Source organism: Pseudomyrmex gracilis, unplaced genomic scaffold (genome assembly GCF_002006095.1).
Source record: "Pseudomyrmex gracilis isolate BER0280 unplaced genomic scaffold, ASM200609v1 scaffold_46, whole genome shotgun sequence".
Classification (NCBI taxonomy): Eukaryota; Metazoa; Arthropoda; class Insecta; order Hymenoptera; family Formicidae; genus Pseudomyrmex; species Pseudomyrmex gracilis.
This window is the reverse complement of record NW_018020630.1, coordinates 99,608-113,494: the sequence shown is the minus strand read 5'-3', so window position 1 is coordinate 113,494 and position 13,887 is coordinate 99,608. Positions and strand designations below refer to the sequence as shown.

Genomic DNA, 13,887 nt, shown 5'->3' with positions numbered 1-13,887 from the left:
GCGACTAGCTAGGTATAGTTCGTGTCGGCGAACAACCGCTAGGTGCGTCCGATGTGGCGCGCCAGGTGCGGAGCGCGAAGAGGATGTCGTCGCGGCTCGGATCTTCGTTTGGTGTTTGTACATGCGAAATAAGAGCGTAGGCAGTAGAATATACATCTTTGTTTTATACTCGTTAGTCTCATATATTTTCGAAAACGCGTACGATTTAAAAACGTTGACCTTGATTTTTGAATTTTGTGATTTTTAAACACACCTGTTTGTATAGATTCTATTTTTGATTGTATCTCTCTTTGAATGGAATTTTCTAGCATTCGCGCTTGAACATAATATAAACGTTTTCAATGCACACAAGGTCGTGGATTATGAAAAAAAAAAAAACGACAAAAACATAACAATTAAAAATACATTAATGACACACATACACAGAAAACATTAAAATATACTTATATTGTATACTTAAGTTGACGTGAGTGTTGCTCAGAGTAGTCTCGTGTATGGAAAAATTTTCCGTTCGTTTCTCATTCGGTTCGTATAATTATGAGAAATACATTGTATACATTCTCGGGATTCTCTCTTTCTTTCTTTCTCTCTTTCTTGTAGTCGATTAATTCAACTTTCAACCGTGCGAATAATGAAAGAACAATATTGAATAAAATAATTTTATTTTCCGAAATTTGGGAATTTATTATTTTATCACAGAATCTGTACTTTCTTGTTTGAATAATTTTATTGATGAGATATATTTTGCATTTGTGGTTTTATCTTATTTTTTTATTATTCTACGAAAATGTATACGGTTCTTTATGAAAAAAATGCGCGTTTCGCGCTATAGCGGCTCGGTGCTATAATTTGTAATACTTAATTAAACACATATCGCCTACGATCTCTGAAGCGTATATCTACGAGAGAAAATGTCGGAGGTATGCATATGCGATTAGCGAGTCTTCTGCAACGAACAAGCACAACAGCTTGTGACTCGTAATCGGTAAAACACGCGTGTGCACGTATATAAAGCTTTTTAAAACGCAACGCGAGAAGACTCGCGTTGCGTTTTAAAAAGCGAAGACTCATGCGATCAATGCAACTTTCTCACTTGCACACTTTGCAGATGTTTGTAAGCAATAAAATCTAGGCTTGTCTGTTGAATTTACGAAGAGTAATTAAGATTGCAAAGCTGTGCTAAGCTCTTTTATTACGTCTTATTACGATCGTTTTTTTTTTTTTTTGCAATTGTTCGCAAACAGCACATATTCGAAGAACAAAGGAAGTGGTGAGCCGCGATATAAATTCGTTATTGCACATTTACTTGCATTTCACAATATTGTTCAAATTATACTCTCTGATTTCTTTGACATATTATGTAATATTTTTAAAGTACATTTAACACAAGTCAAAGTACATTTTGTATTTAAAATTCAAAAAATTCAAAACTAACATTTAGTTAAAAAAATGTGGGCAAAAACGCAGCAATTATTTATAAATGCTTTATGCTAGTTGTGTGCTGTGGTTTTGTTAGTTTCTGACATTTTCGACCTGAGTCGCGTAACGTTCACAGATTTGGTACACCTGCCACCAGGTGCCGCCTCCGTGAAAGTTTACGTTCACCTTCGCGTCGCGTTTGGCAGTTTCTTTCTTACTCTCTCCACACGTCACAGTTCGGTGAATCGATCTTCGAGACAGTGTTTCGCATGGATTCTTCAGGTATCTCGAAATGCATAAAACATTGTTTCTGTCTCATTTACCGCGATCGCGATAATGTACTCGAGTCATGCGCGATGTGTCGTACGCATATATGACTTGTTAAGCAACAGCTAAAGTAGAAATAATCAGCGTCGAGAAAATCTCGAGTACGATATGCAATAAAAAAGAAAAAAACAAAAAAAAGAACAAAATAGTCAAAAACAAAAGACGAACACTTTTATTGTGACATAAGTATCGATAGAAAAAGAAGATAGGAAGAATCTCGATTAGAACCGGAACGAATTAAAAATTTACGGCATCCATCAGCGCTCGCCATTGCGCAGAATCGGTTCGGCTCGACGGCGCGGTTGCAACGCGTTCGTGACGCTTCGGGACTCTTCGGCGTCTGAAGCGCGCGGCCGTTTGTCGCGTACGGTCTTGCGTACACATACGTGCGCGTGCGTTCGTTTTGCGTGGTGTGTTTCTTCGTTGGTTGCGCCTTTTCGTGTTTGCGCGATTGTCCGCGGTGCGCGTGACTCTTGGTGTTTCGCGCGTTCCACGTCGGTGCGGTGTGTCTGGTGCGAGCACAGGTTTTCGCGCATCTCTTTTTTTTCCTCGTTCTTGAGAGTGAAACCGACGCGACACGATGTCCTCTCTGAAGGACAATAAAGCGCCGTGCGCCCGGCTGTGCCACATCGTCAAGTGGGACGACTTCCCCGGCTACGGCTTTAATCTGCACGCGCAGAAAGGCAAGAACGGTCAGTTTATCGGCAAGGTGGACGATGGCTCGCCGAGTCAAGCAGCCGGTCTACGACAGGGTGATCGCATAATCGAGGTGAACGAGATCGACATTGCGAACGAGACTCACAACCAGGTGGTCGAGCGCATCAAGGCGTTCCCCAACGAGACTAAGCTGCTGGTGGTCGATCAGGAGGCTGACGACTATTTTAGGGAGAATAATATCATCATCAAGGGCACCATGCCCAACATCAAGGTGATCAAGACGCCGGAGAAGAATCCCAACAGCGTGGAGGACCGTTCCGACGGCAGCAATTGCTCCGTCGACGAGGTAAGAATACTTCTTTTTTTCTCGTTTTTTTTTAGTCCTCGATATAAATATACTTAGATATGTATATCGACATCAAGTATTTTTATTACGTAAAAGTCCAGTCGACGAATCAAGCGTAAGGCATTTTGTTCGAATTTTTCTTTTAAGCTGATTCATTTTTGCAAGTGAAACGACCACATATTTCAAATAAGCGTGTTCAAAGAAACACGCTTGCGTTTTTGTGATAATTTAAGCCAGTTCCATAGTTTTTATATTTTTTTAATGAGATGATAAGTATACATTACTAATATTTTTTTTATAGAATAAATGCGCAGTGTGCGCTAGTAAAATTACAAACTTTGCGTCCTACGAGCGAGCCAGATAGTGTCATTAAACGACGTGATTTAGTATCACTATTTGAATAAGTATGTTAAGTTTGCAAAAGTGTGGAGATAAGGTGAAGCAAATTGCATCGCGCGCACAGGAAGTCTAGATAACACGTCTCAGAAATTTATTTTGTCAAGAGATTACAATGGATTTAAAACACGCTAAAATCATTATTTTTTACAAATGATAAAAATAATATGAGATCATTAAATATGAAACTGTACATATATATTTGTCAAGTTTTATACTTTGACTCAATACATAATTGTAGAGCAAGATACAGCACACATTCTTCTGTGGAAACACTTTTATCTGCGTTTTCTTCCATACACTTGTATATTGTGATAAACATTGTTTTTTCAGGTAGATCATATATATATATATATATGTGTGTGTATGGGAAAGTAGTTATACCGCGTGATAATGTAAACGCACGCGCATACAGTTAATTGCGTTTTCTTTTATTATGAAAGTTCGACGACGCGTTCCGTATCACGGAAAGAATCCATGGCATTACCGTGGAATTTATCCGAGTCCGCCACCTGTTGATTCGTTGTCGCCCGGCCGTGTTTACGTCTAGGTCGAGAAAGTCTGGCGTGTTCGCAACGTGTGTGTGTATCAACGAGTATCGGCGATAATCTCGTGGCTGATAATCTCAAAATAAAATTCTGAGCAACAACCGTTGTTACGATAATATTTTTTTTAAGTTACGATGTGCTTATTGTACGCATTTTATTGAGTATATATCGAGCGTAGTCATTTCCTATAAACGTATATTACATCAGTATAATATTTTTTTATCTTTCGCAACGTGTAACATTCGGCTTTTATATTTACAAAAATATCCCGGCAGGTGCGCGCGACTGCACACACATTGCACATGCGTCATCGTCTCGCAATTAGTTATTTCTCCGCGTAACAGTCTTGCTGTTGCCGTGTTCTTTTAGCTATTTCAATGATCGATGCACTGCAGTAAAAGTGGCTGGAATAGAAATTCAACATTGAGTGTGCACAAAAACCATACGTTCTCGAATTCTGTAAGTTGGCGGTCTGAAAATTAATTACAGATAAAAGATATTTATTATTTTTAGATTATTTTTCTAAAAGTGCTATTAAATTAAAAAATGACGTATAATACGAATATAAATACATAAATATTTATATATATAATGTAAATTATAATGTATAATAGAAACATCGATACTTATCATCGATCATTAATAAGTGATCATCGTTATATTTTCTTTTAGCGATGACGCGTTTCTTGGACGCACGCGCGTTCTCAGTTGACTAATAAAATGAGAAAACGTCGTGTATTTTTCTTTTGTTGTGATACCGCGTGATTATCTCGCGCGTAGATTTCGCACGACACGTCACGTCTCTTTAATTATTATCAGTTACGTGGACAGATGCAACCTTGATCAAAAGATAAAAAATTATGGTAATTTAAGTGAGTCAGACTCTTTGCGAAAGACGATCTCGAGCGGAAGAAGAATTTTGGGTTATTTATTCATATGTTTCTCCGAGAAATGCACACTGGAATTTAAATAAATTTCAAATCTTCATAGATTTCTTTCATCAATTGTAATTCGATAATAAAACTTTTTTACGGATTTTCCTTGTAAGATTAAAAAGGAGAGAAATCTCTGTATTGTTCTCTTAAGTAACGTAAGTGTTCGATGTGTACAATTTTTTTGTCTCGTGATTCATAGTTACTACTGAGACGCTGCTTTATCTAGGGACACAACAAAAAGGTTAATTGATATAAATTATCAATAAATAACCTCTCTCTTGGTCTTTGTACTTCGAGTTGTTTTCTCTATCGTTATCGGTGATGATATTGGCGCATTTGTTAAAACACGCATTCATCGCGCTTACGTGAACGTCTCGAATAAACATCTCGTCTAAACTGAGCTGGTTACGTTTTTTCAGAAACATCTGTATTTGCTCGGATCACACAGAAACACATTAAGTCTGATTATATATTACGCGGAGCAAATTCATCCGTGACACGTATTAAAAGTGACATACTTTAAAATGTTAAAACGCTGTTAACATATTTTTTTCTTGCAAAGAATATAACAATTTTTTTTGTCAAGATTGTTTTTCTCATTTCGAAAGCAAAATAGCGATGCAGTTGCGTTTTAGAGGTCTTGTTTTTTCTTTATTTACTCACAAAACATTTATTAAAAAGAATAATCGATATCTCGTCTTGTGTTGACTTACAAGGACGAATCAATGAAGGACAAAATGTATATATATCCTTTCTTTTATTTCTAGGCCAATGAATTACATTCGTTGTTCTCGTTACGAGCCGTTGGTCATATCGTTGGCCATTATTCACAATACGCGCGTGAGTGAATTGTTAATAGATGTCTGAAGTGTTTCTAAACAGCAATTAATTTAACCGATCGTAAATTAATATTATGTTGTACTGCAAAAAAAATGTGGATCAACCGGGAAACGTATTTAGTCGAGACGCACATAGTCGACTTATCAGATCGATTTTAATTGACAGATGATATGTCACATGTGCGTTCTCGCGCATATCGCGAACGTATAATTTTTACGCTTAAAAGAAATATAAATAATTTATAAAGCTTCTGCATATTTATATTCTTTATTTTTTATTGGAAAAGATTATATTTTACATATGAATATCTAAAACTATATTTTTTAAATATTATTTACAGTAATTTCTTTTATATCATGTTTTACAACACTGCGAAAAATATTACAAAATTAGAGCGTCGTGTTTCTCTTAAATTCATTGTAAATGTATTCGTGAGAGAGCAACTACTTCACGGGGATGAATGAAACATGATTGAATCATGCTGAATAAGCGGAAGCTTCGCTGATTCCACGTGGCAACAGCTGATTCTCGACCTGTGCGTGATAATAAAATTGTCATTTAATATTTCCTGCTTCCGATCGCGCGTGGATAGCAAAGCGACAATTCAAACACGCTAAAAACGCTACCTACTTTCATTATTTCCTAAACGAATTATTTCTGAAGTTAACAAATAGTTTGAGTAAAAACTTTTCAGAGTGTGTATATGAGAGTTTATGAATATTATAAAAATTAGATAGTTGAATTATAACCAATTTTATTGCCACAAAGTTGTTATTGTCGAGTAGAACAAGTGTAAAATATTTTGACTACGAATTTGTTCCACATCAGTTTTGACGCATTCCAAACAATTAAAAAATGTAAACAAACTTAAATTGTTGTCATATTTGTACTGCGAATTTCGAAAAAACTGAAATCAGCATGTGAAGAATTATTCTAAAATTTACGACGAAGATATTAAATTTGCAGATAGAAGCGAAAGTTACGGCATTATTAATATTCCGCTTGCATACATAGGTATGCGTGTTGTCTAGACAATAATTCATTTATGTATGTAGAGGTTAACGTTCGCGCAAACGGCAGTTTATTCGCTTCGTTTAACCCTTGAACATTAGCCGGGGATTTCGCCTCGGCACGAGTGAATTGTCGAGTTTGTAGTGAAAAGAAAAATAATATGCCGTGACTGTTGATTCAGTTTTAAGATGTTATCGAGCGTTTCGAGTTTTTCGAATTATATTCTAATATTTTTAATTCACAGATCCTGTACGTCTCTTGAATTTCGCATGCTTATAAAAAAAATATATTTAATATAAAGATGAAATAAATAATTTATTACACTTTTTACAATATTTTTTCTAATCAAGCAAAATAATTAACTACTTGTAAAAAATCCTTTATATTAACGTGCGCAAAAGATGTTTAAAGTTTACTAAGTTTTCTTCTCTGTATAAGAGAAATCTCTTCGGACAGTATTTCCCAGTTCTCGTTGATATCGTTATCGCAACTTCCACGATTGTTACAATCTCGTCTCGGCAATGCTTACACGATGCTTTCTCTTGTATTTGTTCGTCACCATTGCGCTCAACTCCAGCCAAGATTGTGGAACAATCCGACAATTTGAAACAATAATACGAAGCTTTACCCAAGTATCGACCTCAATCTTATTCAATGCCGTAAGAAATCTCTTCGTTTTGTTACTCTTCGTAATCTCAAATAATTTTGACACAATAGAACAAATAATTTTAAATATTATAATTTGTTAGAGTGTTACATTGTTTGTATCTTTTTTATTATTCAGTTTTTGCGTAACCAATCAATGGATTAAAAATATTGAATGTTCCACAAATCGTGTTTACAAAACATGAAAAACTCGTATCTTCAAATAAGATAATACGTACTTCAATGATTGCTCCGGATTTGCGAGTGTGCGCACGCGCGCGCGAAAATGCCCATTTTGATAAGCAATACAATAATAGGAGTCAGAGCTGTATTCAAAGAGGAAAAGGATCGCTCGAACGGAACGAATTCGCAGTAGTTATACGTGTCTTATCGTACCACGTGGTGGGATATGAGTCATTCTGACTCGCGAGGAACTCGGTAAGAAAATTTACAATAGCTTACTAGTTACGACAATTTTGCAAAATAAATGTCCTTATATGTGACATAAATAATCATTTTTATAAATTCTGTGCGAAACGTAATTGTATGTTATATTTAATTGCTAGAAAATATTTCTTTCAATTTATAAATTTTTTTGTAGAGTCTTGATCTTATATTGATATTTTTCTCGACGTTCGATTTTTCAATAAACTTCAACGCTTGCGCAGTATCATATTCTAGGAATTACACGTTTAGGAACATCTGTCTGTTGTTTGCTTAGGCGGTTATCGGTGTGAATACACCTGCGCGTCGTTTTTGCAACAATATGTGGTGGTTCTCGCGTTCTCGGATGCGAGTCATTACGCCGATAATCGCAGGAAGTCGTCTTTTTTGGAGGACGCTGAATAATTAATTTCCACAAACTCCGCGATTTCAGTATTTTTTTTTTTTTTTTCACGATCGGTATCGGAGAGTTTAAGTATGCGCGCTCTTCTTCTCTAGAACAAAAATTTTGTTCTTCAAACTGAATATTCATTATCGGTTATTTTCACGTGATTATGTATATGCAAGTTCCGCATTTATGTCAATCAATTTTCGCGTGCATCGCAATCGATTTTGAAATCTGAATTACTTATATTGTTAAAAAGTGTTTTGTAATGTAATAAAATCAATGTTTTTTTTTTTTTTTTAAAGTAACTAAAAGCATTAAAGTAAAAGAATTAATATAAAGATAAGTTGATCAGTTTTATGAAGTGGTTAAATGATTTCACAAATTTTTAGGAAAGAAAATTCTTGAGGAAAGAAAACTTTTGTAATTTTTTTTTTTAATGAAAACAGTATAATTTCTTCAAAGAAAGAAATTTACATAGTTACACAAGATCAGACTTTGTCGCGGTAAAGACATGATGTAATTATTCTCTATTTGGATCAAGTTATGAATATGTAGACGGATAAAAACGAGCGTTTCATTCTTTCATGAAGTTAACATACTAGTTATGATAATGAAGTGCGTGGGAGGCAGATCGAGCGATCCTCCCCTTACCGTGGGCGATAATTATGTGCGTGACCAAAGAAATTCTTTCAGAAATATGTGAATTCTTTCACATAGTTGACCTATTTAGATAATTGTATAAAGTAAGAGCAATGTTTTTATTACGAAGAAACATTCATAAGTAAACACATTTTTGATAGCTTTATTTCACAAATCAAGCGCTGTTTTGTTAGAATGGCTTTTGCAAATAACGCGCACTTCGATTGTGTAATGGAAGATTTGAAGGAAGTCGGCGTACAATTGTGACATTGTGTACTCCCGATACAATTAATAGTCGTCCTCCTGCATTTCCTATCCCGTATGAAATAGGATGTTTCCTGTCTTCTTTGCGTAACGTAACTAACACACATGTAAGAAGAATCCAACGATCCAATCTAATTGACTCTCAAGTTTTGGTTTATGTAACTTCTTATTTATTCCTCGCGTATTAATGTCTGACGAGCATTTTGAAAGTATGGTATCGCCGATTCTCCATTAAAAAAGTGATGTTTTCTTAAGATATATATCTTTTTTTTTTTTTGAAGATGATCACAAATTAATTTTATTACGTGGATTAACGAAATTTAATACGGAATAGAACGAAAAAGATATATCTTGATATTCCGTTACACGATCTTATTCGATTTCCGTGTCTCGTTCTAGAACGATTTTAGAGGAAAGCGTGCCAAAAACCCGCACACGTTTCGCCTGAATACATATGCAGATAACGGGGATTCCCCTCCAGGAAAGAAACGAGCATTGCACCATGTTCCCTCGCATAAGTGCAATTAAATACTCACCTGCGTGACCCGCGCGTCGATAAGTTCGTGTTTAATTATAAGAGTCTGTGATAGAGACGCGCGCGTTGGAGCAAAGATAAAACCCGCTCGATCTGAGCTTTTCTATTAAAAATAAAAATCTCTTGTAAAAATGTTTGTTGCAAAAATTTTTAATTTGTTACTCCAAAACATTGTTGATAGTGCAAAGTACATTGAGAGATAAAAAAAAATTGCGAAAATTAATGTTTTACTCAAGCGTATAGTTGAAACTCGATCTGTGACAAAATTACGGATACGAGTTCGCAACAACAAATCTCGGTCGTGAGAAGCTTTCATGGTCGTTGTCAACGTCTCATGACACGGATTCTTACAGTTTTACAGGGTCGTTGCATCAGCAGAGTAAAAACGTACATGTGTAATATACGCGAAAGTTTCGTCGAGATACTATCGAAGATATCGCGAAGTGAGTTTTCTATGCGCATATACAAGTAACGTTAAAGTTCATTACAGATTATTTACGTAATCTGACGAAAGAAAACGTTTTTGCGCGAAAATCTTCAATTTGTTAGCATTTTCTAGGATCGTACAACACATCGTATTATTATCAGCATCACTTTTAATCCGATCAATATTAATTAGGTATTGGATTATCAAGCCAGTTGTCGTAGACGTACCAAGCGCAAAGAAGTCGAGTTTATCGAACGTATTTGTTCTCCTTTCGGCGAGAGAAGAAATAAATAACTACACGAGCGATATAATTCGAAACAGAAAGAAAGCTGTTCGCAAAATTCAGTATGTAGGACTGACGAGAAGCAGCTGTGGGAGAGATAGCCGACTAACACTATTTCGAAGGGATTTAAACGGTTCGCGCGGCTCCGAGGAACCGGTTACACTCTCACCACCGTCTCGCGCATGACGCCGACGCCGAGTAATGGAAACTCTTTTAAGTACCGTTCAGAATTGCATCAAGGAAATATACCAAGGTCATTATAAAGCATCTCTTCTTCGCGATCTTTATCCGCGCGAAATCGCCAGGTGCCGCGATACGGTAATCGAACGATGGGAAGGAGCGCGCTCGGCGATACGATCTCGCGGAAATACTCGAGCGGAAACTCGTGTTTTTATTAAAGGAAACGCTTTTGTGAATCCGACTGCATGTTACGCGGCGTGCATTTTTAAAATTTTTTGTCGAATACCCTCCGCGTGTTATCTAAGCGCGCGCGAACACTAACGCGGAACACGCCAAAAAACGCTGTATCATTCAGTATACTGAAAAAATATCGCGTCTCGTTCCGTTTCTCTGCTTTCGTGATTTAAAACGTACCCATTTCTGCCGGATATTGCCAGACAAATTGCTGAATTAGATGGTATCAGCTACGGATGGAAGCCGCTATTATTCATTCTTTAACACGTACATATATCTTTATGTGCGTCAAACTTGACATTTGGAAATTTTCTCTGCAACGATAATATTGTGTGTTTTTTTTTCTTTTCTGGTTTCAGAGCACGCAGAAATCTATCGGCTCCAACGATACGGCGCACAGCACCGTGTCACAGACAACCACAAGCAACAACGAGCCCGACATGCGGGAAAACGGCAATACCGGCGTGAATCACGTGCACGGCACTGGTAACGGCAGCGTAGGAAGCGACGGTGCGACCAACAACAGCGAGCCCCGATCTCAAGGCTTGAACCTGAAAATGAGCGCGAAGGAGCTGAGGGAACAGCTGGCGAAGCGCAAAAAGTACGATCCGAAGAAGGAGTCGATCGGTTTCAAGGACAAATTTGACATCGTGCAGAAACTGTAGATCTTCCTCGTCTTTTTTTTTCTTCTTCTTCCGACAACATATTTTCTTCTCTCCAGTCACAAGTTATTTCTTTACTTTAATTCCTCTTTTTCTCGCGATGCATCTCGTTTTAACCGACCAAATTGTTGTTGTTGTAACAAATACGCTCGGTTGTTCAAACTGTCGCGAATGCTATGAGCGATTTCGATGTATCTAATGTTAATACATTTACTTGCAGCAAAGAAACGCTGCGATGAATATGAAGATAAAAAAATGAGAAAGTAATACCGTATATAGAATAACTTCGTTATATGAGCCGCATATCTGTCGAAAACCTAATTTATCAAATTATCTTCTTATTTGAATCATCTTTGATTGGGTTGTAACGTTTGTAGTTTTTTATATTCGATAAATCACACATACGTATATTACGCTATTTATCATGAATCGAACTGAACTGACGATTGTTTCGTTAATTCACAATGTAAAAAGTTGAAATCACAGTGTCACGTAACAAAGTGGTCGCATGCAAATTATCGTCATTCCTCGTATTTTTTTCTGATCTATGCGGCATAAAATGACGCGGCCCAAATCCCGGAGTTACTTTATGTAAGTAATTTTGTGTTACTTTTGCACAAAGGCGAACTTACATGTGCAAAAATCTTTGTTATTTCCGTAACTAAAAGTTAGTTACGACCGATTTCAGGTCATCGGTGTATCTCACACGCACACACACGTTTATACAGTTATAAAAAGAGTTTTTTTTTGACAAAAGTTGTGCAATTGTTATTTTTTTTTTTTTTTTTAACTATTTTATGGTTACAAAATGACTTGAAGATATTTTTTGTTTTGTTTCAAAATAAGTTAAAACAACAATTTAGTTAAGAAAAATGTTCCTGTTGTAAATAATTACAACACTTCCCGATATCTAATTAGCGAGTAATTAAATTTCATTATTATTTTAACTCGATTAATCACGGTGCTGTCATCGTACTTTCTAAGCACATCCTGATTGTTAAATTCGGGAGATCCGTTTGCTGTGTCTTCCCACGACTTTCTCCAGCAAGAATTTATCGTCGTCTTTTGATGTAGTAATCCTCTCTTGAATGTTACGTCGATCATGCGAATTCCTCGTTGACGGAAGATAAATCCGAATTCTCAGTCGCAAATAATTTTTGACAGATATTCTCTTGTGACATAGGGGTTTTTTTTTAACAACTTGAAAGAGAGAGAAAGAGAGAATATTTATCCCAATGTCACAAAGGACGTTTAATAAATCGCAGTAAATCAATTTAATCGACGTTGATAAATCATATTCTCATATCGAATCAATCATATCGAATCGAGACTATAATAAGTGTGCGCCTAACAATTTGTATTGAAAAACAAAAGCGATTTGAATTTTCGCCGTGGAGTTAGAAAATAATTTCTAAATTTGCTAATGTCGATGACAATTACATTTGCCTCAATTGATTTTGATAAAAGATTAACACGGTGATCTCGGACATTCGACGCGGATGGAATCTCTTCGATAATTCTGTTGCGAAGCGCAGAGAATACTCGCATGAATCGACGCTCGTTCGTTGCGAAACGCGCGCTACGTCAATTTCTCGACTGCATTCGGAATTCGTAGAGTGCTGCTCTCGTGCAAAGGACTCGCAAGGACGGACGTTTCTCGCGTGCAACGGGCTTATGAAGTCAGCCAGCCGCCTGCGTTGTCTGGTCCAAGGACGAGCCCGCGTTGACGATGTGGGAGAAAGTATAGTCGAGTCAGTCGCCGGGGACGAGTCTCGGTTAATCTCCGTTATCGAATTCAGGACGCGAGATATTTGTACATTGTACGTTGCAATGAGCGTTTTTGTCAATTTTACATTGCGTTATTCGGCGCACAACTAACTTCTTTTATATTAAATTTTACCGCGTACACACTGTTCCAATTGAATAGCGATTGAATCTCGGACGATTCTACGCGATTTCTGCAATTTCCTCGGGATTTTCGCTGATAACGAGATATGTAATTCAATTCTTCTTTGCGTTTATCGATAAGCAAGACACTATCTAGTAAAAATAATATTCCTGTTATAATAGTTGAGAGATCAAATTGTTAAAATGACGAATGTGCAAATACGATTTAGTGCGACTTAATAATAATCCAATTTTCTTGAATAAAAAGATTTCGAAATTGCTTACACAGAAATGATTTCTTATGTCAACGTATTTAGAAAACCTTTTTTTATTTTTTTTATATTAACGTGTTTACATTTGGTTATAGTTTTTTTGAAACTATTGGTAACGTTATATTTTAAAACAGATATTCAATAAAGAAGATACGGGAATTGAGTTTAGCAAGGGAAATTATAAACATGAGGATGAGTTTTCGAAAAACTTTATGCATTTAGTTTCGTTTTCTCAGTCGCGCGTTTCTTTGTATCGTTCTTCATCTCGGTATTTCTTTTTATTGTAGCTTCCGGTTAACGACCGCCACGGTCACTGATTGCCACATGTCCTATGGGAGAAACGTGCGTTAATATTCTTGGAAGAACCTTTTGCATCATTAAACGCATTTCTTGTGCATTTTTTTTTTTCCGTGTAATATAATACGCTCGGGGAGAGAGATCTTAGCAAACCTTCTAGACAACAAGTAGAGAGTCAATTAATATAAGTCGAGAATAAAAAATGTGAGTCGAGATTGTGATCTCGACTTCTCAACGCGTAATTTGATCGG

At 36.5% G+C, this 13,887-nt stretch overlaps 1 protein-coding gene across 1 annotated transcript; it reads left to right on the top strand.

Annotated features, from left to right (window-relative positions):
* The first annotated feature begins 2,104 nt into the window (after positions 1 to 2,104).
* On the top strand, positions 2,105 to 11,960 carry LOC109853318 (Na(+)/H(+) exchange regulatory cofactor NHE-RF1). Its single transcript, XM_020425300.1, has 2 exons — positions 2,105 to 2,749; positions 10,878 to 11,960. The coding sequence occupies exons 1-2, from the start codon at positions 2,327 to 2,329 to the stop codon at positions 11,181 to 11,183; spliced, it is 729 nt and encodes a 242-aa protein (XP_020280889.1). The 5' UTR covers positions 2,105 to 2,326; the 3' UTR covers positions 11,184 to 11,960.
* The last annotated feature ends 1,927 nt before the right edge of the window (positions 11,961 to 13,887 follow it).